The 26,608-nt window shown below is 42.7% G+C and overlaps 1 protein-coding gene across 1 annotated transcript in view; it reads left to right on the top strand.

Annotated features, from left to right (window-relative positions):
• LOC118086295 (uncharacterized) overlaps positions 1–18,176 on the top strand; it is a 34,393-nt gene extending 16,217 nt beyond the window's left edge. Inside the window, exons 16-39 of the mRNA XM_088672566.1 lie at positions 1,038–1,058; positions 2,667–2,690; positions 3,692–3,715; positions 4,682–4,711; positions 7,201–7,227; positions 8,263–8,289; positions 8,846–8,896; positions 8,982–9,020; positions 9,099–9,134; positions 9,272–9,304; positions 9,389–9,424; positions 9,508–9,540; positions 9,803–9,832; positions 9,919–9,951; positions 11,606–11,638; positions 11,951–11,983; positions 12,239–12,268; positions 12,353–12,379; positions 13,282–13,314; positions 13,400–13,429; positions 13,514–13,543; positions 13,628–13,660; positions 16,054–16,094; positions 17,937–18,176. Of these exons, the coding sequence (XP_088528692.1) occupies positions 2,667–2,690; positions 3,692–3,715; positions 4,682–4,711; positions 7,201–7,227; positions 8,263–8,289; positions 8,846–8,896; positions 8,982–9,020; positions 9,099–9,134; positions 9,272–9,304; positions 9,389–9,424; positions 9,508–9,540; positions 9,803–9,832; positions 9,919–9,951; positions 11,606–11,638; positions 11,951–11,983; positions 12,239–12,268; positions 12,353–12,379; positions 13,282–13,314; positions 13,400–13,429; positions 13,514–13,543; positions 13,628–13,660; positions 16,054–16,062 (681 nt within the window). The 5' untranslated portion in view covers positions 1,038–1,058 and the 3' untranslated portion in view covers positions 16,063–16,094; positions 17,937–18,176. The remainder of the gene's footprint in view (positions 1–1,037; positions 1,059–2,666; positions 2,691–3,691; positions 3,716–4,681; positions 4,712–7,200; positions 7,228–8,262; positions 8,290–8,845; positions 8,897–8,981; positions 9,021–9,098; positions 9,135–9,271; positions 9,305–9,388; positions 9,425–9,507; positions 9,541–9,802; positions 9,833–9,918; positions 9,952–11,605; positions 11,639–11,950; positions 11,984–12,238; positions 12,269–12,352; positions 12,380–13,281; positions 13,315–13,399; positions 13,430–13,513; positions 13,544–13,627; positions 13,661–16,053; positions 16,095–17,936) is intronic.
• Positions 18,177–26,608: the final 8,432 nt, after the last annotated feature.

The raw sequence follows: 26,608 nt of genomic DNA, 5'->3' as shown, positions 1-26,608 counted from the left end.
AGCGGTTCCTATTTATCTACTTGCATTTTGACGTGCTTTCGAACTGCTAGGTTGGCAGGAGCTGGGACCAAGCAACGGGAGCTCACCCCGTCACAGGGTTTCGAACCGCCGACCTTCTGATCAGCAAGCCCTAGGCTCAGTGGTTTAACCACAGCGCCACCTGGGTCCCAAGGTTGCTACTTACATATCACCAAAGAGAGAGAGCAGAAGATGATACAGACCTGCATAATTTATTTGTAGAGTTGGAAATTAGAGATTTCTATAATTTAAGTAGAACACAGTACATCTTACCCCCGTGGAAGAAGATTGTGACCAGGTGGCTGGTGTGTCTACTCAGTCTGTTGTCTGTGGGCCACTTCAAAACATCTGCTTTCCCCTTTAACAGTACTTTTTCTTTAAACTGGACTGGTTCAAGAGTCCCTCAAACAGAAGATTGAAAGGCAGCACAGCAAAAATACACATTCTGTAGTTTTAAAAGAAGTTGTATACAACGTATTGGCCACTATATAAGTCGAGTTAATTGTGTCCCCCCCTTTTTATATAAAACAACCAAAAACTCTGGAAACGTAATTTTGGAAAGTGAAAGAGTACATACTAAAGAGAATGTGCAAAGGTCGTGTCAGGCTAGTAACCGGTGAAACAATAAATGAAATACAATGGGATGAGATTGAAGGGGATGGACTTACTTGTAGGCCTTCCTTAGATGCTAAATTAGAGTTGTGTGCAGATGGCCTCTCACTCTTGAGTGTGTGCAGAAAATTCTACAAAATTGTCTACTTTTTCTGAGCTTGGGTGGGTGAGGAAAAAAATTAATCTCAAAAATGTTCTCGGAAAAAGAACCTTCTAAGGAATTCTGGCTCAGCTCTATGACCGAAACAGATTTACTCAAAACTAATAAGCTCTTTTAATTTTATTGGGGGTTGCTTCCAATAACTAAGAGTGTGCTTAAAGATCTGTACACATAAGTAGTTTAATCTTTTATGTGGAAAGCAACAAGATCAAGTAACTTCTCTTCTTTTCTTTTTCCTTTTTTGTAGAATGACGACACCCCAAACTGGGTAAAATGCTATATATAAATGTATCTGACATTGTGATTTTTGCATTAAGTTGACACTTATATTCCAATCCCCTTGATTTCAGTGCAGCTCCCAAGTTATATGTGCCTATAACCACACTCTAACAATGGAATCCTACGTATTCCTTCTCAGGATACAAATGCAGTAAATAGATAAATAGAGTAAGCCCCACTGAGTTCAATGTAACTTAGTCCAAAAAGACATGGGGTATAGAATTTTACCCTCAGAGTGTCCCAGAAGAAAATTTTCTGGCCTAGTGGTCTGTTGGCAGATGAGATAGCACAGAATGCACATATACCTTAAGAAAGTGTGGGCACAACACAATGATGTGTGACAAATTCCCATTTAAAAAGCCATAACGTGGGCTTTCTAAATGTGAATATTCAAAATTCCATTGATTTAAAAGAAAACTGGGCTGTGTACACATTGCCATTTGCTCTGGCTTGAGTGCACTCCCACTGCTGGTTTTTGAAGCCATTTACACATGACATTAGCCACAACCCTATACCCATATGTGTCCTGTAGCTTCTTGAGACATACTGCCATTTGACACACCTCCCCTCAAACCAGCTTCTATCTGATTTGAAAATGGCAACCACATGCCCTTTGCTCCTGAGCTGGGCTGTTTAGATTTGGGGCAGCTGTTGTGAATGCACAGATGACAGCTTCGTGAATAGGAGTTTGGGAGTGGGCTCAAAGCAGCAGGGACGCCAAACAAGGAGTGCACATTGGATGAAGACATCCCAGCCTCCTCTTTAGTGTGTACAGCAATGCGCTAATGTGACTTGAAACACAGGGGGTGGGTGGGAATAACCTTGCTGCATTTTATGTCGCTAACATGTACGAAGCAGGAGTTGTTACTTCCTTCTCTGGTGGGTCATGACGCTATTTCTTTTCACGATTGCGCTCATCGTTATTCTTGCAGGGCTGCTTGGGGAGTGTTGTTGAGACAAACATGGGATCTACCTGACCCCCAACACCCTTCTGCTGAAATTCTAAATGGGGGAAGTGGAACTGACCCTTGCCTTCCTCCAGGGATGTCCTAGGAGGGGCATCTACCTGCACTTTGCTATCTCAGTGTGTGGAAGCATGCGATACTTACGTGGGAATGGGTGCTGTGCACAACGTACATGGCTGATTCCACATATGTAGCATCCTTGAAATCTTTATTCTTAGAGCCAACTGGCAGCTTTGGAGATGAAGAGGCTAAACTGAGGTTCTCCTTTCTCATATTGTTGAAGATCCCACCTGGCTTGTAGGTGTGCATTGCAGCCATTGCTGTATGAGCAGCTGGATCGGGGCCCTAGGCAGGGCTTGCTATAGACATTTTCCTAGCTGAGGCAGAGCACCAGGTGTGTGTGTCTCTCTCCTCTACCAACAATTTCTACCTTTTCATGACACCCAAGAACTGATGTCTGAAGTGGCTACCTCACTTTGCCTAAAGCTATGAATGGCCTGGCCGTAGAACATAGAGTGGGTGGGTGGGGCAGGTCCCCAGGCTGCATATTTGGTTCTGGATGTGAGTTTACCATCTTAACCCCATGTCTGGAATCTCTCCTCTTTGAATAACCTACATTCTTTCCCCTCCAGATGAAAAGATTAATCGAGATGCCGGTAAGTAAATGGAAAGGTTTTTCTTCTCTGGTTGTTTCATATACAGTGGTACCTCGGGTTACAGATGCTTCAGGTTACAGACTCCGCTAACCCAGAAATAGTACCTCAGGTTCAGAACTTTGCTTCAGAATGAGAACAGAAATCGTGCGGTGGCAGCGCAGCGGCAGCAGGAGGCCCCATTAGCTAAAGTGGCACCTCATGTTAAGAACAGTTTTAGGTTAAGAAAGGACCTCCAGAATGAATTAAGTTCTTAACCTGAGATACCACTATAATCTTAGTGCCCAATATTGAGATATGTCTGGTATACTAGGCAGTGTGTCAAGACCTGGAGTGAGATGACCAGGATCCAAATCTGAGCCACAGTACTTCCTACATGACTTCTCTCTTAGCAGGCTAGGCAGTCTACCTTAGAGGGTTGATGCAATGAACCCTCTTCATTGAAGAAAAGTGAGATAAAAAAATGTAATATAAGTGGATATAAACCACCCCTTATCTCTCTTCCCACCGCCTGCCCCAGGGCAGTTTATACATTCAGTGGATTCAAATAGGGCTGTACCACTTCAGGCTACAAGTGGTGGGTGGAGGAGTTTACATCTGACATGGCTTTGCTTCCGCTAGAATCCCAAGACCCACCAAATAGAACTAGGTGCAAAAGACACAGACTTAGTTAAGTAATTCCAAACCCAGGAATTTGTTCTGAGAAGTAGGGCTCAGCTATTGTACGTAGATGTTAAAAAAAACTTGGGAGACCACTGTGAAATCCTGAAATTCCCTATTGTATAATGGATTCCTCAGTAATTCCTCAGTGTTGCCTTCTGGGATATGTTATCTACGTTGGAGTAGGATGGCTGAAATACAGTACCCCTAATCCCCAAAGACCCTCTACCTAGAAGGTAACCATATTTAGTGACAACAAAACCCACCAAGAGATCCAGAAGGATGTCCTGTTTGCTCTTACGAAGTTAAGAAACTCTGAATAATTTATTCCTTTTTCCTTATAGATGGATATCTTAGAAAGAGTGAAAGTAAGTAATGCTTTCTATATTAACAGATTCATATAATTTCAGTGTCTCATCCTGAGCCAAGGGTTTGTGTAATGGAGTGTGTGTGTGTGTGTGTGTGTGTGTGTGTGTGTGTGTGTGTGTAAAGATTGGTATTGGACTGGATTTGAGCCAGTGTGATACAGAGAATGACAGAACTGGAGTGGTGAAACCTTGATTAAAATCTCTGATTAGCCATGTATGTACCCATGTAAACTTTTGGGTCAAAGATAAAATACTCAGAAATAACTTCTTTTCCTCATTTTATTTGTCATATAACACAGCTGATCAAAAACCACAACAAAAACTAACAATGGCAGACACAAATCATACACGCATACATACGTCAAATTATTTATGCATTTTGTAACTTAAAATTAATGTTCAACGAGACTGATCCCCAGGTTTGCATGTATAATATTTTTAGCTAAATCTGCAAAAGTTAAGCATTTCCAGCAACCTACTGAAAATAAACCAGTCATTCCAATACATAAATATGGCTGTGCTGGCTGAGGCTGATGGGAGTTGTAGTTCAACAGGTCTTAATGTTACCACATTGAGAAAGGGGCAGCACACAAGACCCCATGTCTCCAACACAGCCAGACAGATGTTTCCTGCTTAGGCAAAATTCCTGAGTAGAGTTATTGAACCATGGGTGGTGGTTGTTCTCAGAAAATATGACAGGTCTGTTTCTTGTCATTGAGGGCCCATCCACACTTTCATTTGTCCCATGATTTCAAGTGATTTCAAGTCACAAATTCGAGAGGTGGTTGTTTGTCGTTTTTGTTCCGCCGCTTTCCCTGTGGAAACCTCCTGCTGAATTGGAACAAACAGAATCCACAGAAAACCCAATGGGCCCTGAAATAATGGGCACCTTTCTGCTACTTTAGGAATCATTTTAATGAAGTGCTACTTAAAGTAACTCCTACTGCCCCCCCTTTTATTTTATAGGAAGCGTTTTCTAAGAAGAATTCTCAAAACGTGAGTACGGCAGGCGGGGTGGGAGTGGGGGAGGATGTTCACAATTCTGCTATTCCAAAGGCAAGCAAGGTTTGGCATGAATGTGAAGAGCCTTCCAGTTCTCTAAGTAAGTTTGCAGTTAGAGTAATTCCACAGCTTTTTGTCCCAGAGAATGAAAAGGTCACATACTGTCAGGGTCACCAGATGTGTTGGATTTGTCAGGTTAACTTTGATACTCCTGGGCATGGTCAATGAATTGGCTGCGGGCAAAGGAATTGGGCATTTGTGTCTTTCTAAAAGAATAGAGGGAATTGGTTTGCCAAAGATGCAGTGGTTGAAACATTCAAACACACACCGGGGATCAAAAATCTGTTTCGTTTTTGTTCATGGTAATTGGAAATGTACATGCAGATCTCGAATCAAATTCTCTGAGAAAAGGTATTGGATCTCACATAACAAATGAGCAGGAGATACATTTTTTTCACTGTAAAGCCATCTTCTGGAAAAGCTGCCAGACTTGTTTAGATGTTACAGTGTTTATGTTGGAGTACAATTTTTGTATAAAAGACTGGCTATTGTACTGCAACAATACTGTCTGAACCCAAACAAAACACAATCAATGAGTATTTTTAAAAATATAGGGAGGCAATATGCAGTTACAATGTTTGAGGCCAGCATTGTTTGGCTTTTGCAGAATATCTGAGAGAACAAATGGTACCAATTCAGGGGGGAAATGACTATAAAAGCCTTGGTGAGGAACTCAGGTTTACCAATGCACAATGGGTAAAATAACCCAATTTAATGAAAGCAACGATGAAGAAAATTATTTATTACCTGCCCTCCAACCCAAGGTCCCAGGGCAGGTCCCAGCAATTGGAAAAAAAATGTTAAAAACAATTTAAAACAAATGACAATCATAATGATAGGGTGGGTCCCAAAAATATACATCTCAAGTGTCCAAGGCAAGGGTAGAATGAAGTCTCTCCAGGATTCTTCAAAAACTGCTCAGTGAAGGCACCAGATGCACCTCTGTGGGGAGAGAATTTCAGAATTTAGGGGCTGCCATGGTCTGAGAATGCCCTTTCTCGCCCACCTCTACTGAGCTTCTGAAGGTAATGAAACTACCAAGAGGTCTCCCTCTGCATAACTTAACACTTGAGAGGGACTGTAAGGAAGAAGGTGCTCTTTCAGATATTTGGGGCCCAAGTCGTGTCCTCCATCATGGAGTGCACGTGTTGCGGTGAGATCACCATAAACTGCCTCCTTGTTGTGGGGCGGGACTGTTTAGATGGCCACCATGCCCCATTGGTTGCCCTTCGGTTGCTGGGGCAGAAATTTGGCTACGGGGATGGGAATTGGCTGCCGAGGGGCTATAAAAGTTGCTGCACATCGATAGAGACCTTCTCTTTCTTTCGAAGTGCAGCAGATCACGCCCTCCTCTCCCTATTTAGGGTTGCTATTTTGGCCTTGCCAAGCCTGTCTAGGGGTCATCTGTTTTTGGAGCAGGGGTCCAGTAGGAATTTTGCCATTTGGCTGATTGGCTGGTGCCACTTGGTTTTTGCCTACCATGTAGCAAATTGTCAACTTTGTAAGGTTGGCGGTTATGTATTAGTTTATTGTTTGGGGGAGGGGACGTGGTTGGCTGTGCCTGCCCCTCCATTGCTGCTGCTAGGGAATTCCATTAAAGGAATCCAGGGGCTTGCCTGACTTTTGCCCAAACCCTGTCAAAGGGCTAGGGCCACGTCAGAGCCCCTGGGAGCATCTGGGGTGAGCTGTGAGATCGAAGCAGCTTCTCACTCCCCCAGGATGCTTTCCCGTACTGACATATGGTGGAGCCCAGTGTCAGTTCTGCTTCTGCCAACATGCAGGTTCAGGTAGTCTGGGACCAATTCCTAAGCAACCTCTCGCATGCTGTAATCAATAAAGTTGTGGCCAAACTAATGCCAAAAACCTAAAACTAAAATTCTGTGTCTATCGTGTCTTCATTTTTTGGGGTGGTTTTGGGGGTCTTCAGGGCATTAAACACTAGCGTAAACACTTTAATTTGAGCCTGGGAACAAACTGGCAACCAATGCAGCTGTTGTACAACAGGGCTCATATCTAAATGAAACCCCAGCCAGCAATCTGGCTTCATTTTGAACCAATTGAAGTTGTCTTCAAAGGCAGCCCCACCTAGAGCATACCACAATAACCCAGCCTGGAAGTTAACAGAGTACATAGCACAGTGGGCCAAAAGGGGCCAGAGCTGGGGAACCAGCTGGAGCTGGAAAAAAGGCAATCCTAGCCAATGAGGCCACCTGAGCCTCTGGTGAGAGTGTTGGATACAGGAGAACAGCCAAACTATGGACTTGTTTCTTCTAGGAGAGTCTAACCTTGTCCAGAACAGCCCATCTCTCCACCTCCTGGATTTGAGAAATCAGGACACAGAATACCCCCATCTTTTCATAATAGCTCTCTTAAGGAACTGGAGTAATTAACTCTTCATTTGTTTCTTATCTTTTTCTTTCAAGAATAACCACTATCAATGGCCGTTTCAAGTAAGTAGTGCCAATTTTCTTTTCTGATTTCCTGAGATCTTTTGATGAAGGGTGGTATATAAATTAGACTAATTATAATAATTGAATTAAAGTAAACATTTGTGCATAAAGCACAACAAGCAACTCCTGGCTTCTTTGTTTATTACTTTTCTTATGGCCAATTCACATGTACTGTATGTACATGTACTGTACTGTATGTACATGCTTCTAGCTACCATCCCAAACAATCCATCGTATACAGCCAGGCCCTACGTTACAACCACATGTGTTCCAACTCTACAGTCAGAGAATCTCACCTAAGAGATCTACAGCCCTTGCGTCCCTCCCCTCCCCCCCCGCAAGATCAATTGCAGTCATTAACAGTCGTTAACAGTCATCAACAGGTTTACCACTCCTATCAGCCCATCACCATTTCCATCACCACCCCCTCTGAATATACATAAGGGTCTGGTTACTTCTGTTTCAGTGTATCTGAAGAAGTGTGTATGCACACGAAAGCTCATACCAAAATAAAAACTTAGTTGGTCTTTAAGGTGCTACTGAAGGAATTTTTTTATTTTTTTCGACTCAGACCAACACTGCTACCTACCTGTAACTAGATGTATGTACACTGTTAGGGACACAATGTAGGAGTTATTTTTTATTAAAAATTTATCCTATGCATGAGTAGATAATTCAAGAGGCCACCACTGCCTTATACTGAGTCAGATCATGTGCACCTACCATATGCCTGCAAATTCCATCTGCTGCCTTGAAAAGGGGTGAAAATATATACATAGCTGTTTTTAGATTCCCCATTATAGTGAATGGGGAAAAGTTAGACCTTGCTTTTAACGGACTGTATTTGGTCCTGATCCCAAGTTGAATTATAAAGATGCTGAAACAGATCAAGCTGCTTCCCAAAGATACAAGGCGTATCTTGTGGTTGGTGCACACGCCTAATGCCTATATAAGCTTGGACTTCTGCCATGTTTTTTTTTAAAAAAGTTTATTAAAAAAACTAACAAAACTTTTTTTAAAATTTTATTTCTGTAGAGTAACGCTGGTTCTTACCAACAACAGGTGAGTATGACAAATTTGGTTTGCCTCCTTGTTTCATATCCTATGGTAGGTAAGTGAGCTACCATATATATATATAAGTAATAGAGCCATAGAGCTGCACATGATCCAAAGAGTTGAAAAGCTACCATATTTCCATGTGCCTAAGAGGCCTTTGGACTTGTTAGGCAGCAATTTATCACTTCCTCATGCCTCAGGCTATTTCATTTTTGGAGTTAAAAAGTGTGTTATATGGCAAAGGAATCCAGCCCTGAAGCGGGGGGGGGGATCCAAATTTCTCTGGGTGCTTATATTTAGACTGGTCTTGCCTAAAGTATTTATTTGGACTCGCAAGTAGGTATGCTCGCTACTTTCTGGTACATGTCACGGGCAACGCCTCACTTTACATGAGTTTACACTTGCATGAGTTCTTCACAGAACTCATCATTTAAAAAGCTGTTATTGCATCATCTTTTTTAAAAAAAATAAAGACTTTATTATGAAGCTAAAATGACAATCCAGTAAGAAATATGAAACAAAGGAAAATGAAAATAATGCAAACGGTTCCTTCCTTCGTCAGCCTCCCCCACCACCTCAGCAGTATCCAGGAGCAGGCGTATATTTATATGCTGTGAGTATTAATTTACTACCAACAGGATTTCACATCCTTTGGATTGTTTTTGAAATGTAAGCATTTACTTCCCTTTCTCATTTAGCCCGCTCCTCCACCACCAAATCAAGGAAATGGACAGCCTGTAAGTATTAGTTTCTTAAAACAAGATTTTAAGCCGTTTTATTTTATATGCAAGCATTTACTTTACTTTCTCTTTCAGGGTTCTCAGCCATATCCAGGATATCCAGGACAGCCTGTAAGTATTAGGCCACTTCCAGGATGAACACTTAATAAAAAAAAGTCATCTGGAGGAGCACTTGATTTCCTAAAAAAAGTATCTTATATTTGTGTATTGTTTTAGAATGGAAATGATTTCTTTTTTCTTTCTTTCAGTCTTCGGTATCATTTGGAATGTATGGACAACCTGTGAGTATTATTTTCCTACCACCATGATTTTACATCATTTGCATTGTTTTTGAAATAGAAACATTTCCTTCCTTTCTCTTTTAGCCTCCTCCCCCACCAAATCAAGGAAATGGACAGCCTGTGAGTATTAGTTTCTTAGAACAAGATTTTAAGTCTTCTTTATTGTATTGGAATGCAAGCAATTTCTTCGCTTTCTCTTTCAGGGTTCTCAGCCATATCAAGGATATGGACAGCCTGTAAGTATTAGGCCACTTCCAGACTACTGCTATTTTTGAATGGGGTTCAGTCACATACCGACAAGTTCAGGTTGCACAATTAAATTGATCTGATGCCCTTGCACAACATTCCTTCCTCCAGCCCTCTGCAAATTAGACTGTTTGCTATAAGGAATGTAACAGGAAAAGTGTGGGGTGACACTAGCTTGACACACTACTTTATAACCTGCCAGCAAACAAATCATAATGAATGCCCAACAAACAATCCTTCCTTCTCTTTTAGCCTCCACCGCCATTTGCATATGGACCACCTGTGAGTATCAATTTCCTAGAAACAGGATTCTGCATGATTTGCATTGTTTTTGAAATTGAAGCATTTTTTTCCCTTTTCTCTTCCAGCCTCCTCCTCCACCCAGTGGAAATGATCAACCTGTAAGTATTAATTTCCTACAAGCAGGATTCTACATGTTTTGCCCAATAAACAACTGATGTTGTTTTCCAACCTCCCCACGAATTTTCTGCAAATGGTTCAGGTTGAATGTTAAATAAGGAGGCTGGCTGCATGGCTGCAACCTTAACTTCCTACAAATCAGATTTGCAAGCATTCCCATCCCCTTCTTTTCACCTCTTGTTAAAGGTGCCTCTGGAGTGTCAGTATTTTACAGGAGGGATTCAGGCACATAGCAGAACTTTAGCTTAGAGCAATTAAAGTAGATTAAAGGCATCTGTTGCTATAGCACAACAAATCCACTTTATAAATGAACGTGAGGCTGTGTCCACACTTTCGTTTATCATACATTTGCTTCATTTCCAGTGCTGGTTTTTAATACCATATTCACATGACATTATATTAAATGCATGGGCACCCTGTAATTTGAAATGTGAAATACAGTGGAACTTGGGTGTTGAACATAATCCATTCCGGAAGACCATTCGACTTCCGAAATGTTCGACAACTAAGGCACAATGGGCGGTCACCAATTTCAATGGAGAAAATTGAGAAACGTGCCTTGGAAGCCGTTCGATAACAGAAGCAATTACTTCTGGGTTTTCAGCGTTTAAAACTTTAGCATTTGGCTTCAGAGATGCTTGAAAACTGAGGTTCCTCTGTATTACCGTTTGATGCATTGTTTCTCAAACCAGTTTCAGGACGATTGGATTCAGCCATTCCTATGACACTAAGCCATGCTCATGTCAACAGCTAGATGGAAAGTGCTGTGAAATACTTTCAGGTGGTAATGTGAACACACCCTGACTCTTTGTCAGGGGCGTCTTAGCCATAGAGGCTACTGGCGCAAGGCACCACGGCGCCAAGTTCTGGAGGCACTTTGGAGGGTGCCTCTGCCATGCCGCGTTGTGCCCGGAGCCTCCTCCCTGCCGGAGGAGCAGCTCTCAAGCCCCGCCAGCAGCGCCACCCTCGCCCGCCTCTTCTCAGGCTGCGGGCGCTGTTGCAGGGAAGCCGGCCGCAAGCCTCCTGTCGGCGCTGCAGCCAGGGCTGCCTGGACGGCAGCACCGCACAACCACTTTGCCTGAGGCGGATCACAGCTGGCAGCGTCCCTGCCCGTTAGGCTGCCCCCTCCGGTGGCCTGCCATGCCTGGCCCTGCCCGGCGGAGCGTGTGTCTGGCTTCGCCGCTGCTGGTCCTGCTTGCGGCGGGCGAAAAGCAGAAGCCATGGCATGGCGGTGTCGGGGCAGGGGGAGTGGCGCCTCGGAGGTTTTCCGGCTGGGAAAGGGGGGCGTGGATCCGGAGGGACCTATGAACCACGGCGCTGGATAGGCTTAAGACAGCCCTGCTCTTTGTGGTTTGGAAAGTGAAATGCAATGAAAAAATGATTAATGGGAAGATAAAAAAAAAACAAGCAAATTGGGATAAATGCAAGACAAATTATCATCATCATTTAATTGCCCACAGACAAATCAGAACAAATGCTCAATAAAGGCCACAGTTCGCAAAAGCTTTGAAGAAGCAAATCAGGATGAACATTCAATAAATAAGTCATCTGGAGGAGCACTTGATTTCCTCCAAAAATATTTTATATTTGTGTATTGTTTTGGAATGTAAACGTTTCCTTCCTTCTTTGTTTCAGCCTTCAGTATCATTTGGAATGTATGGACCACAAGTGAGTATTATTTTCCTACCAGTGTGATTTTACATCATTTGCATTATTTTTGAAATACAGTCGTCCTCTGGTTACGAACTTTATTCGCTCCGGAGGTCCGCTCTTAAGCTGAAACCGTTCTTATCCTGAGGCGCGCTTTTGCTAATGGGGTCTCCCGCTGCGCGTGCGCCTCTGGCGTGTGATTTCCGTTTGCATCCTGGGGCAAAGTTCGCAACCAGGAGCAGCTACTTCTGGGTTAGCAGAGTTTGTAACCCGAAGCGTTCGTAACCAGAAGCACCACTCTAGAAGAATTCCCTTCCCTTTCTCTTTCAGGACCCTCAGCCATATCCAGGATATGGACAGCCTGTAAGTATTAGGCTACTTCCAGAGCGATGCTAAATGGGGTTCACTCACATACTGACAAGTTCAGGTGGCACAAATTGATTTGATGCCCTTGCACACGAATCCTTCCCCCACTGCTCTGTAAACTGGACTTTTTGCAATGAGGAAAGTAATAGGAACAGTGTGGGATGACACTTGCTTGACCCAGTGTTTTATAACCTCTCAGAAAACAAATCAGAATGAATGCCCAATAAACATTTCTTTCCCTTTATCTTTCAGCCTCCACCAGCTGGTGAAAATCAGCAACCTGTGAGTATTAATTTCCTATATGCAGGAATGTACAGCTTTTGTATTGTTTTGAAAAGCAAACATTTCCTTCTTTTTCTCTTCCAGCCTCCTCCTAGTGGAAATGATCAACCTGTGAGTATTAATTTCCTACAAGCAGGATTCTACATGTTTTGCACAATAAACAACTGATGTTGTTTTCCAACCTCCCCACGAATTTTCTGCAAATGGTTCAGGTTGAATGTTAAATAAGGAGGCTGGCTGCATGGCTGCAACCTTAACTTCCTACAAATCCGATTTGCAAGCATTCCCATCCCCTTCTTTTCACCTCTTGTGAAAGGTGCCTCTGGAGTGTCAGTATTTTACAGGAGGGATTCAGGCATATAGTGGAATTTTAGCTTAGAGCAATTAAACTACATTAAAGGCCTCTGTTTCTATAGCACAACAAATCTACTTTATAAAAGAATGCGAGGCTGTGTCCACACTTTCGTTTATCATACAGTCACTTCATTTCCAGTGCTGGTTTTTTTATTCCATATTCACATGACATTATATTAAATGCATGGGCACCCTGTAATTTGTTGTGAAATATTGCTGTTTGATGCAATGTTTCTCAAACCAGTTTCAGGACGATTGGATTAAGCCATTCCTATGACACTAAGCCATGTTCATGTCAACAGCCAGATGGAAAGTGCTGTGAAATGCTTTAAGGTGGTAATGTGAACACACCCTGACTCTTTGTGGTTTGGAAAGTAAAACGCAATGAAAAAATGATAAATGGGAAGATGAAGGGGTGGGATGCAAAGCAGGATAAATGCAGGATGAATGGTCATTATCATTTAACTGCCCTACAGACAAATCAGAACAAATGCTAAATAAAGGCCAGGCACAGTTCACAAAAGCTTTGAAGAAGCAAATCAGGATGAACATTCAATAAATAAGTCATCTGGGGGATCACTTGATTTCTTACAAAAAAAGTATTTTATATTTGTGTATTGTTTTGGAATGCAAACGTTCTCTCCCTTCCTTTATTTCAGATTTCAGTATCAGGTGGAATAAATGGATCACCTGTGAGTATCAATGTCCTAGAAACAAGATTTTATATCATTCAACTTGTTTTTGAAATAAAAGCATTTCCTTCATTTTCTCTTTCAGCCTTCACCACCACCTGGCGGAAGTCAACCTGTGAGTATCAATTTCCTACAAACAGGATTCTAAATATTTTGCATTGTTTTGAAATAGAAGCATTTCCTTCCTTTTCTCTTTCAGCCTCCACCACCACTTGGCGGAAGTCCATCTGTGAGTATTAATTTCCTACAAACAGGATTCTACATCTCTTTTATTGCATTGAAATAGAACCATTTCCTTCCTTTTCTCTTTCAGCCTCCTCCTCCACCTAGCGGAAGTCAGGAACCTGTGAGTATTAATTTCCAAGAAGCAGTATTTTGCATCCTGATTGAGCAGTCCAATGAGGAAGGGGATATCTGTCCTGGTAGTACCAGCAAATCCTGAGCCCTGCCCGTCTTGCCCCAGTCAGCACAGCTAGAGCTCAGAACAATTTCTGTAGTAGGCAATGTACATAAGTTCATTTAATCATTTTTATACTTCTTATTGGCTACCACTTATATATTTAATTTTTTAATTCCTGCATTAACAGGAATTTTTTAATTCCTGCATTAACAGGACTTCAATCAGTTTCTTGCATTTAGTGATTGGTCAGGAATTATATCCTCTAAGTTTGGTCTTCTTACTCAGGAAAAGAAGTATACTAACCTTAGGGTTGTGTTATGTCTTGCCTCTTTCAGAGATCTTCAGGGTCTCTGTTCCCCCACAGAACATTCTTAGTAATACAATGCAATGCTTCTTGTCAGTTTTAAGAATGCCCCCTATGAATAAGCAATGACAGAAACTAAGCAGAATCGTTTTAATTTATTTCAACCATTAATGTGTTTTCATTGCTTTCACGTAGATAGTTAGACATAAACGGGAGTGCATTCTTTTCATTTTTCATCATTTCAGAAATGAAAGCGCACTTGTTTAGTTTTCTTTTCCTTCACCTCTTATGTAGCGTTGAAGTTCAGTAATATAGGGGAAGCTCAGTACAGCGCACTTTTATAGCTTTCAGCGAACAGCCATTGTAACTTTCCAGAGAACACAAAGTTAAATTTCAGAAGTACAAATTCAGTTTTTTACTGGGAGAGAAACTTTCCTTTCCAACTGTAAGGACTGTGGCTCAGTTACCCCTTAGGTGAACTGGCAGGCAGAGCTATTAACAGCATAAGCTGGAAGACTGGATGCTCAGGGTTCAAGTAGCCCTGTGAATATGAGCATAATAACATCAACTTGGGATAGTAGTAATTTACTGAGATTAATTGTGGCAGACTGGTTAGAGCAGGGGTTCCCAGACTATGGCCCAGGGGCCACATACGGCCCCCGGGGCTCTTTTATGCGGCCCCGGGGACCCCCGCGGCCTGTTGCCGACGCCCGCTCTTACCAGCGTGGTGCGGTGCGGCTGCCGACTTCCGACCCGGAAAAGCGACGGAAATAGCTTGTGCGCACGTGCAAGCATCATTTCCGGCATACTTCCGGGTCGAAGGAGGCTTCTGCACATGCGCACAAGCTCTTTCCAGGTTGGGAGTGTGCCAGAAATAGCTTTTGCGCATGCGCATGGGCGTGCACACCCGTGCGTTCCCGCCCCCCGTGCGCTCCCCCACCCTCCGGTACACCACGCGATTGGCACGGCGGGCATCCGGCCCAAAGCCGGGTAAGTTTGGGGAACCCTGGGTTAGAGTCACTCCACTTTAGCAAATGCATCATTATGTTCCAACTCTAGGGGGCCAAGACGTCTTCAGTCCCCTTGATACTTGTTAGAAGGGGCCCAGCCCCCTTATATGTTGAGGGGGCCCAACACGTGTGTGTGTGTGTCACAGCTTTAGTGCTCAGCTCCTCCAGATGTCATTTGCGTGATACGCCCCAGACCCCCTGAAACTTGGGGGCAACCTGGCGCCTCTTGTTATCTTCAGTTGGCAGTTACATATGTGGCAATAAGGGGAAGGGGATATGGGAAATATAGCCATATGACAATGAAATGCAAAAAAAAAGAACAGTCTGCAACAAAAACCTGATGAGCAAAATGGTCATTCATAGCAGCTGTAATTGTGAACACAATCACCCCTGCTCTGCTGTGGGGCAGGAAGTTATTAATATTACATCTTCAGTGGTTACGGAAAAGAAGTGTTTTGGAGTACACAAAATAAGGTTTTGTGTTTTGAAAGAGCTGCCTGTTTCAAGCTCTCTTTAAACCTTTATGAAATAAAGCTTGAAATAGATGGCTATTTCAAAATGATCTTATAATCTACCCAAATACTTTATTGTCTTTTTAAAAGCAAACTTCCCTTTCAAACTGAAGCACTCGGTGGAAGATTCTTGACACCCACTCAAAAAAGAAACAGCAGGTTCTCCACAGATCCAGTTGTTTCTTATTATAATGTCTACTTTCCCCGTTTTACAACATGCTTATGTGCAGTTAGCCATGCCCTTATTGCCTTTTCCATTCCTCCTTAGAAGCCTAGCTTGAGTGTTTCCTGTACCTTTTCAGGATGCAATCATTTGTAGGATCTACTTGATGTCCTCAGTAGCCTCTTATTTAATCTTTCCGAGTGCTTTCTAAAATAGTGACTTAATGATGCACCCTCACCCACTCCTTCTAGCAATTACATGATGATTTTTCCCCCGTGAGTTCAAGCGCATCAACGTTCTTGTTGTTTTGCACTTGGTCTGAGATGGTTGCCTGCATTTTGTTTTTCCAGGCACCATAAACCTGACCATTCAACCTGGGAAATACACTCAGGTGAGTACAGAAGATGCTGCCTTCACACCAAGAGAGGCTAAACTATGCTAGTTTCTCCAAAGACGTTAGTATAGGGGTTACATTGGGATGTGGGTATATAAGGCTATTGGCAATGAATGTAAGAAGTGGAATGGAAAATGAAATACCAACTGCTTAATATAGATGACTACAGTGGTATCTCGACTTACGAACGACTCGACAACTGAATTTTTCGACTTACGAATGGGGGTAATGGTCACACGCTTATGAATGTCTCAACATCCGGAAAAAAACCCACGGTGGTTTTAGATAGGGATTTTTCGACTTACGAATCTCTAGATAGGGTTGCTTCGACTTACGAATTTTTCCGTTTCCAATGCATTCCTATGGGAAATCACGTTTCCAATGGCGTTTTTTGACTTATGAATTTTTCGATTTACGAAGGTGCCTTCGGAACGGATTAAATTCGTAAGTCGAGGCACCACTGTACGTGCAATGTGCATATTTTAAAACTTGAGTTGAAGAGTACGGTAATCTTTTAGTTCAGAGCATCAGTTCTCGGTGCCATATTAAGATGATTCCATATTTCAGATAACTATAGCTCCAAAAAACAAATAGAAACCATAGATTTGTTGTTAGCCATATCTTGTTCTCTGTACAAGAAGTTTCTATCAAGCATTTAGGAGTGAATCCTAAATGCTACCTAGAGGGTGTCATGGTGGGTTATACTGTTGTGAACCTACTAAGAAAACCTCCACCCATACTACCCTATTCTCTTGTCTGTATTTCCTTGTAACTTTTTAAATATTGTACTTTTTGTTGTGGTAACCCACCCAGGGACTTCATGGTGAAGGGTGGGCAAGAAATTAATGGAAATAATTTTATTACACATATCCCCATCTCTTCTTGGGTCAGGTTTGATGTCAAGATGACAGCCTGCTGATCCTGAATTTTTACTGCATTTTTATATGTGCTGTGGGGCTTAAAAATTGTGCAGAGCAATGTTTTAACACACAGAGGGGAATATATATACATATAAGAGTAACACTAGTTAATTCCCCCCCCAAAAAAACCTGATTAGATAATGATATAAAAAGCATAAGCAGTTATATTTCTGAATCTTGTCAAGACACAACGTCTATCTGATACCCAGTTACTAACTTCCACATGAATTATAGACAAAGAAGAAGTCTTGATTTAGGGATCATTTGCTTTATCCATTAATTTTTAAAAAAATATTTTGGCCCATTACTATCTATACATACACATAACAAGTTCTGGCCCCAGAAACCAGAATTAGGGAGAGGGAAACACACTAGTATTATTTTCTACCTAAGGTGGGTATCGTTGGGTTGGGTACTATAAACCTTGAATTGGGGAGCAATTCCATTTGCTGCTCTGCCTCAGGCAACAAAAAATGTATGCACAAGACCAGCCTGCTTTTCCTGTCACCTCCCTAAATATTTGTATGCACCTTACAACACATATACCCATCTCTCTTCAGATATGTGAAAAAATATAACTTGGAAATGTAGATAATTATGTTTCAAAAGAAGAGACATGCCGATAAAGTGCAGTGCAATCCTGTATCTTGTTTCCTCAGAAGAAATTCCTGCCATGTTCATCGAGTCCCATTCTCTACTCAGGATGTTGAGGAATTGAACCTGAGTCTCTGTGAAAGACAAGCATCTTATTCATCCCGTAGGCTCCAAATGTGTAGTGCAGCTGCCTCACCTGTTATGTTAACACTTGATGTGGTGTTCTTGTGCTGCAGTCATTAACTAGCAAACAAGGTGAAATTTATGTATGCATGTGTAGGAAATCCTCAACCCTATTTCACTCATTTTTTATTACTGTTTTCAGATTGGCAAGCTGGATCTGCTGAGAACAATCTTCAGTGCCTGCTGTTGCGCTTTCCTTCTACAAATTTCACAACTTTATTACCAATCAGGTTCCATAATGCGAACCGCAACTTCCTTTTAACCGGGGTCTGCTAACTGTAGTTCTTTCTGTTGATTTTGGGTGCCTTTACTGTAACCCAGGGTAAGGGAGGACTCGTGAACACTGGTTGCTTTGCTATAAAATAAAAAAATATGTTATCACATCACAACACTTTTTAATTGTATTGTTGCAAAATTAATTGATTTGCAAGCTGAAGACATTATGCACCCCGTTCTAACCTTTCTGTCAGGTAAAAATTCACCACTTTGAAAAAAAGCTGTATATATTTTGAAGCTCTTACTTCCACCATCCTTTCTCCCCAGGGCTCTTGTTATCATTCTTTTAGGGGGGAAAACCAATCATTACACATGACACAATAGTATTGGCTAAAGGAATAACAACAAATCACAATTGCATCCTATATGGCTTCCCTCAGATCTTACATCAGATTACATCAAATCTATAAGACCTTCTCTCCAGCTATATTCTGTGCAGCATAAGCCCATTTAAATTGGTCTAACTTCGAATACAACCCATGATTTCTTTCCGCAAACGTTTTGAATGCAGCAATCTTTATTATTATTTGTATGCTGCCCTAAACCCACCGGCCTCACAACATAAAATCACAATATAAAAACACAAAATACATAATAAAAATAAACAAGAACAACCCAATAATCCTCCCTTCTGTCACACATTTTTAAAGGGTATCAGATATCAACCAGCCAAAGGCCTGGTTAAAGAAGGTTTTCACCTGGCGTCAAAATATATAATGAAGGCACCAGCTGAACCTCTCTGGAGAGACCATTCCATGTCTTTATTTATTTACTATACAGTGGTACCTTGGTTTACAACCATAATGCGTTCCGGAGGTCCGTTTGTAAACCAAAACAGGTTGTAATCCAAGGCGCGCTTTCGCCAATGGGGCCTCCAAAAATATTTTGTTTGGAAGAAGAAGAAGAAGGAGGAGGAGGAGGAGGAGGAGGAGGAGGGTTGTAATGCAAAAAGTGTGCAAACCAGGACAAGCACTTCCATGTTTGACGTGTTTGTAATCCAAAATTTATGCAAACCAGACTGTTTGTAAACCAAGGTACTACTGTATTTCTATACTGCATTCACCAGAAATGGTCTCAGAGCGATGGACAACAATCCAATCCAATCACTTTATTTCAGCTTTAAGCTCATAGACATAACCACCAGAACAAGAACAAGGGCACGCACGATTTAGTTTACAGTTAATAACAATACAATAAGTTAAAAGATATACAGAATTAGATAAAATTATAATAATATAACAATAAGAGAATTTCAAATTACATATAACAATCCATTGCGTCTCTTGTATGACAGCACGGAAGTTAGAAATTTTGCCATTTGTAAAGTTACAAAGGGATTTATGCCTTGCAGTAAAAAAGCAAGATGCGAATCTGCCAGGTACCCAGGAAATTTTTGAATTAATGGGAGCAACAAGTTCTTCCGGACAGCACAATATAAAGGACATGTAAACACTATGTGCTGTAGGGTTTCAATCGAACAATTATCACAGAAACATAAAACCGAGATTTGGCCCTTAGAAAATCTATGAAAAAGGACGTTTGAGGGGAAAACATTAAAACACGCTTTAATAAAAGCAAAACGATGCCTGGCAATAGAAAGAGATGATAAGTAAGCTGGGACGTGAGCTGAAGGAGTAATGCCCAAATGTCGCGGAGAACATGTCCCCCCACCAAGCATATGATCGCGTTGCATCTCTATATCGTCCAGTCTTTGGATAATAATTTATTTGCTGTGGTAAGATCATAATTCTAAATTTCTAAAGGCGAGATTCCAAGAAGCGAAGGTTTGGCGTGAATCTTACTAGGACAACAAAATAGGGTGATACATATAAGCAAAGATAACATAAGGAAGAAAAATTCTCACAAATTATGAAAATGATGATGTTACATTGTTTACAGTCAAGTGACTCAAAATAGCTTACATAGTAAAATCAAAAGAACAAATAACACAACAGTGCTGAAGGTCAAATATGTCTTCTCCTTTCGACCCCCCCCCCCAAAAAAAACCTGACAGAAAAGGTGTTGTTTTTAAATCTGGTGTCTCAATGAATATAAAGTGAGGGAGAGGTGTGCTTCTATTTTCAGAGACGAACCAGCAGCCTAAGAGCCTCAGCCGTTGAGTTTAATTTTGTTGATAATAATTTTATTTCATGGGTTTATTTCACACTTCTCATCCGAAGTAGTCAAAAGAGCTTGCGATTAAAATTAACAAAACCGCTCATGGTTCAGCCGCTTGTGAGGGGCCTAGTGCAACTGCAGAAGGGGGCTGAGGGAAGGCTTCTCTCAGAAGATTTTGGAGGGAATCCTGAGATTCTGAGGAGACTTGAAGGCCTGGGAGAGAGGAGAGAGCTAGAGGAGATTCCAGAGAGGGAAGGAAGGGAAAGGAAATGTCTAGGGAGGGCCATAGAGGAGAGAATAGCCTCCATCCTCTGCCCTGTCTCCCTCAGTGGCTGGGAAGTGCAACAGAGCCTGGGGCTGAGGCTGTGTGGAGCCAGAAACAAGTCTGAGAGAGACTTTTAATGGCTCAAGTTTGACTTAGCTACATTATTGCAGTCCGTCCACATCTGTTGCTTCGAGACTTCCCAGGCTCGGGAGTTGGGGGGCAACATGGCCATCCAGGTTTTTGTTTTTGTTTACATTTTATAGGAAATGTCCAGGTTTTTGTGGTTGGTTGGTTGATTTTATTTTTACATTTTTTGGCTGTGCCAAAGCGGAAGGGCCTTTGGCGGGCTAGATCCTTTTGGGTGAGGGATCAGGCAGACGGCAGACGACAATCGCCCCCCCTCCCCCCGAAAAAGCTCCACAACTTTTTGTGCCTGGATTATTTATACTTCTTGAAATATGGCAACCCTATTTACCAGTAGGGTATATATTTACCATATATATATATATATATATATATATATATATATATATATATATATATATATATATGATGTGTTCCTCTTGCTTCCTATCCTCTTTTTCCCCTTTCCCAATTGAATAAATCCCAGTTCACATCTCCCTCCAAGGGGTTCTGCAAACCCTGTTAGGAGGTTTGAAGCAATGCTCTGCTGAGGAAGAGAAGTAGAATTTGTTGCTCTCTCTCTCTCCTCCCTTTTATTTATTTATTTTTTTGAAGTCATTTCTGCACTAAGTAAAGTAATTTTAAGCCGTCAAATGCCCTTCTCACCAACCTGTCCTTTATTTTGCCTGCCAAATAAAGCACTAAAAGGCAAAACAGATATTTAGAGCTCAGTGGATTACTATTGCCTAGTGTCCAAAACAAATATTTATCAGTAGCACCTCTGAATTCACACTGAATTCACTTAAAGATAGTGAAAGGCAAGGTGAAGGGGTGAACCAAGGCTGCGTCCTGGTTCCCACTTTTTAAAAAAACTTTTATAGTAATGATTTGGTATTGGTGCCCTCCCTGTGGAACGCCCGCCGATCAGATGTCAAGGAAATAAACAACTCTCTGACTTTTAGAAGACATCTGAAGGCATCCCTGTTTAGATAAGTTTTTAATGTTTGATGTTTGATCGATTTTAAACATTATTATTAATATTAATATTTTGTTAGGAGCCGCCCAGAGTGGCTGGGGAAACCCAGCCAGATGGGTGAGGTATAAATAAACGATGATGATGATGAAGAAAATTTCTCCTCTCCATTAATTAGGAACAGAATGATCTAAGTCTGGATGTATGCAGATGAGTTAGTGCTCCTCTCCCTTTCCTGACTGGACTTCAAAATACTCTTGGGGGTGATCAGCACATACTGGAAAAGCTATCTATAACTTACTCTGAGACCGAGATTATGAATTTTAGCAAACAGAGCCCTGGTTTTAAATGGTGCTTAGATCAGCAAGAAATAGAACAAACTTGCTCACTTAGATATCTGGGTGTACTCTAGCGAAACCCTCTCTTGGAATTGTCATATTTAGGCAATGAAAGTCAAAGCACAGGAAACTATGGGGGAACTGATGAAGTTCTATTAGCCTACAATAAGGAAGGACAGCTGATTGAACATGCCCTAAAGATATTTGGTAGCAAAGTGGTTACTCAAATACTCTATGGCAGAGGTTTTCAGGCTCCCTTGACCAAGTAACTTCTTTCTGTGGCACCCCTGTGGGGCTCAGGAGCCCAGTTATGTCACCCCTTGCCTGCAGAGGTGGCAGCCTCTCACCCTTTTCCAAACACCCTCCCTTGTGGAGCATTCCATCAGCCTCCTCTCTTCTCCCCTCTCCTTGGGAGTCCTCTGGGCAGCTGCTGCTCCCCCCCATCTTTGAGCTGCTCCCTGCCCCAAAGAGCGGGTGTGCCCCCTCACACTGCCCCACAGGGCTCTGGGAAGCACCCCCTGGCCAGCCCCAGAGGCACCATTCGCCCGGGGAGCTTGTAGCCAGGGCTGCTGCAACAAACAGCTGCGCAAGCCTTTGGGGGGCAGAGACACAAGAGGGCATCAGAGGAAGGAGGGAAGGAAAGAGGGACAGAGTGTTGCCCACGGCACCCCTGGCCATCATTCAAGCCACCCCAGGGTGCCACGGCACACTGGTTGAAAACCACTGCTCTATGGTGTTGAAATCTGGGGCTCTGATTTGAACTCCATTAAAGTTACAGGACTTAGATGGTGCCACACCATTCAATTCTCATGTGTGGCATGTAATGCAGGAAACTACTGCCCAAGTACTTTCTTTGATGTTTCCGCTATAATTAAGGCTTGCTTATGCAAAACCATGCTTTTCTTTAAAGAGAGATACTGCCCACTTGCTTTTCTAGTACCATCGGTATGCATACAGTTTTGTTTATTGATTATTTACAGAATGTAGAGCCCAACCCCTGTCACTAATTATCTCTGCGCACAACACAACAATTTAAACTGCCATTACCAATGAAGACCAAAAGTAAAATGCAACTAAGATAATGCTCGCCAATCTATCTGGTAAATATTATAAAGAGCATGGCTACATTGCCCCATGCATAACATACATATGGCTGACTGACCGAACCCAAAGGGTGCTCATCAATGGCTCCTCTTCATCCTGGAGAGTAGTGACTAGTGGGGTGCCACATGGTTCTGTTTTGGGCCCAGTCTTATTTAACATTTTTATCAATGACATGGATGATGGGCTTGGGGGCATCCTGAGCAAGTTTCAGATGACACCAAATTGGGAGGGGTGGCTAATACCCCAGAGGACAGGATCACACTTCAAAAGACAACTGGACCAAAGCAAACAAGATGAATTTCAACAAGGAGAACTTGGGCAAAAAAAATGAAAGGCACAAATACAGGATGGGAGACACCTGGCTTGAGAGCAGTACATGTGGAAAGGATCTAGGAGTCTTGGTAGACCACAAACTTGACATGAGTCAACAGTGTGATGCAGCAGCTAAAAAAAAGCCAATGCAATTCTGGGCTGCATCAATAGGAGTATAGCATTTAGATCAAGGGAAGTAATAGTACCACTGTATTCTGCTCTGGTCAGACCTCACCTGGAGTACTGTGTCCAGTTCTGGGCACCACAGTTCAAGAAGGATACTGACAAGCTGGAACGTGTCCAGAAGAGGGCAACCAAAATGGTCAAAGGCCTGGAAACGATGCCTTATGAGGAACGGCTTAGGGAGCTGGGTATGTTTAGCCTGGAGAAGAGAAGGTTAAGGGGTGATATGATAGCCATGTTCAAATACAGTGGTAACTCTACTTACGAATTTTTCTACTTACAAATGGAGCTCCGTCTGCCATCTTGGATGCGGTTTAGATAGGATTTTTTTCTACTTACGAATTTTTAGATAGGGTTGCTTCGACTCACAAATTTTTTCTCCCAATGCATTCCTATGGGATTCGACTTACAATTTTTTTCGACTTACAAATGTGTGTTCGGAACACATTAAATTCGTAAGTAGAGGTACCACTGTATATAAAAGGATGTCATATAGAGGAGGGAGAAAGGTTGTTTTCTGCTGCTCCAGAGAAGCAGACATGGAGCAATGGATTCAAACTACAAGAAAGAAGATTCCACCTAAACATTAGGAAGAACTTCCTGACAGTAAGAGCTGTTCGGCAGTGGAATTTGCTACCAAGGAGTGTGGTGGAGTCTCCTTATATGGAGTTCTTTAAGCAGAGGCTTGACAGGCATATGTCAAGAATGCTTTGGTGGTGTTTCCTGCTTGGCAGGAGGTTTGACTGGATGGCCCTTGTGGTCTCTTCCAACTCTATGATTCTATGATATGCACAACGAATTCAGAAGGCATGGGAGAAGAGGAGAAATTTTAGCCCCAAGGAGTATGCAATCTAAACTTTAACACATGGGTAACAACGGAGGAAAGGGTACATAGAGAAGCAATGTGTAGTTGTTTCAGTTACTCATCTTAGGTTCTGTTAGGGATTAGGATTGGTGGATACAAACACAATTTCACATTATCAGCTCTTGTTTCTCCTTCACGATGTGAGTACCCTGCCGCATAGATACAACTGCACATTTCAAAATTAAACAATCCTAAAAGATGTTTATGGGGTAGAAGGACTATTTGAGAGTTAGGAAGTGAAATGAATATATTAGTGGAACAGCTGAATGCTTGAGATAATTTCATTGTAGGTTGAATTCCTTGGCAGACACGGTATTGAGGCAGCAGTGACCTCTGCCACCTCATGTAGCTCATTTATGTTCACACCAAATACTTTGCTTTAATTTTAAAATTTGTCCAGTTATGTAAGGCCAATAATCTCTGGTTAAGATAAGCCACTATTGCCTCTTCAAAGTATAATGAAAGATGTGCTGGGCAGAGATCCAATCATGTTCACTTTACAAATATGTATATTTTTTAAAAAAATTCTGTCCTGGGCTTTCAGGACATTGACCCTGAATGGTTAATAATAATAATAATAATAATAATAATAATAATAATATATTTATTTATTTATACCCCGCCCATCTGGCTGGGTTTCCCCAGCCACTCTGGGAGGCTTACAACAGAAAAATGAAATAAAACAATTAAACATTAAAAGCCTCCCTAAACAGGGCTGCCTTCAGATGTCTTCTAAAAATCTAGTAGCTGTTTTTCTCTTTGACATCTGATGGGAGGGCGTTCCACAGGGTGGGCGCCACCACCGAGAAGTCCCTCTGCCTGGTTCCCTGCAACTTGGCTTCTCGCAACGATGGAACCGTCAGAAGACCCTCGGTACTGGACCTCAGTGTCCGGGCAGAACGATGGGGGTGGAGATGCTCCTTCAGGTATACTGAACTGAGGCCATTTAGGGCTTTAAAGGTCAGCACCAACACTTTGAACTGTGCTTGGAAACGTACTGGGAGCCAATGTAGATCTTTCAAGACCGGTGTTATGTGGTCTCGGCGGCCGCTCCCAGTCACCAGTCTAGCTGCCGCATTCTGGATTAGTTGTAGTTTCCGGGTCACCTTCAAAGGTAGCCCCACGTAGAGCACATTGCAGTAGTCCAAGCGGGAGATAACTAGAGCATGCACCACTCTGGCGAGACAGTCTGCAGGCAGGTAGGGTCTCAGCCTGCGTACCAGATGGAGCTGATAGACAGCTGCCCTGGACACAGAATTGACCTGTGCCTCCATGGACTGCTGTGAGTCCAGAATGACTCCCAGGCTGTGCACCTGGTCCTTCAGGGGCACAGTTACCCCATTCAGGACCAGGGAGTCCTCCACACCTGCCCGCCTCCTGTCCCCCACAAACAGTACTTCTGTCTTGTCAGAATTCAACCTCAATCTGTTAGCTGCCATCCATCCTCCAACCGCCTCCAGGCACTCACACAGGACCTTCACCACCTTCGCTGGATCTGATTTGAAAGAGAGGTAGAGCTGGGTATCATCCGCATACTGATGAACACCCAGCCCAAACCCACTGATGATCTCTCCCAGCAGCTGCATGTAGATATTAAAGAGCATGGGGGAGAGGACAGAACCCTGAGGCACCCCACAAGTGAGAGCCCAGGGGTCCGAACACTCATCCCCCACCACCACTTTCTGAACGCGGCCCAGGAGGAAGGAGCGGAATCACTGTATGACAGTGCCCCCAGCTCCCAACCCCTCTAGACGGTCCAGAAGGATGTTATGGTCGATGGTGTCAAAAGCCGCTGAGAGATCCAGCAGAACTAGGAAACAGCTCTCACCTTTGTCCCTAGCCCGCCGAAGATCATCAACCAGTGCGACCAAGGCAGTTTCAGTCCCATGATGAGGCCTGAATCCCGACTGGAAGGGATCCAAATGGTCCGTTTCTTCCAGGCATGTCTGGAGTTGTTCAGCAACCACTCACTCAATCACCTTGCCCAAGAATGGAAGATTTGAGACTGGGCGGTAGTTGGCCATATTGGCCGCATCTAAAGATGGTTTTTTAAGAAGCGGTATAATAACTGCTTCTTTCTGCCGGTCTGGGAAGGCTCCCTCACAGAGAGAAGCATTCACCAACCCTCGAAGTCCATCGCCCAGCCGTTCCCGGCTAGCTTTTATAAGCCAGGATGGGCATGGATCAAGGAGACAGGTGGTTGGTTTTACTCGTCCAAGCAGCCTGTCCACATCCTCAGAGGTAACAGATTGAAATT

The sequence above is a fragment of the Zootoca vivipara genome, chromosome 6 (genome assembly GCF_965207765.1).
Source record: "Zootoca vivipara chromosome 6, rZooViv2.hap1.1, whole genome shotgun sequence".
Lineage (NCBI taxonomy): Eukaryota > Metazoa > Chordata > Lepidosauria > Squamata > Lacertidae > Zootoca > Zootoca vivipara.
The sequence above is the reverse complement of the archived record's forward strand: the minus strand, read 5'-3'. Positions and strand labels throughout refer to the sequence as shown.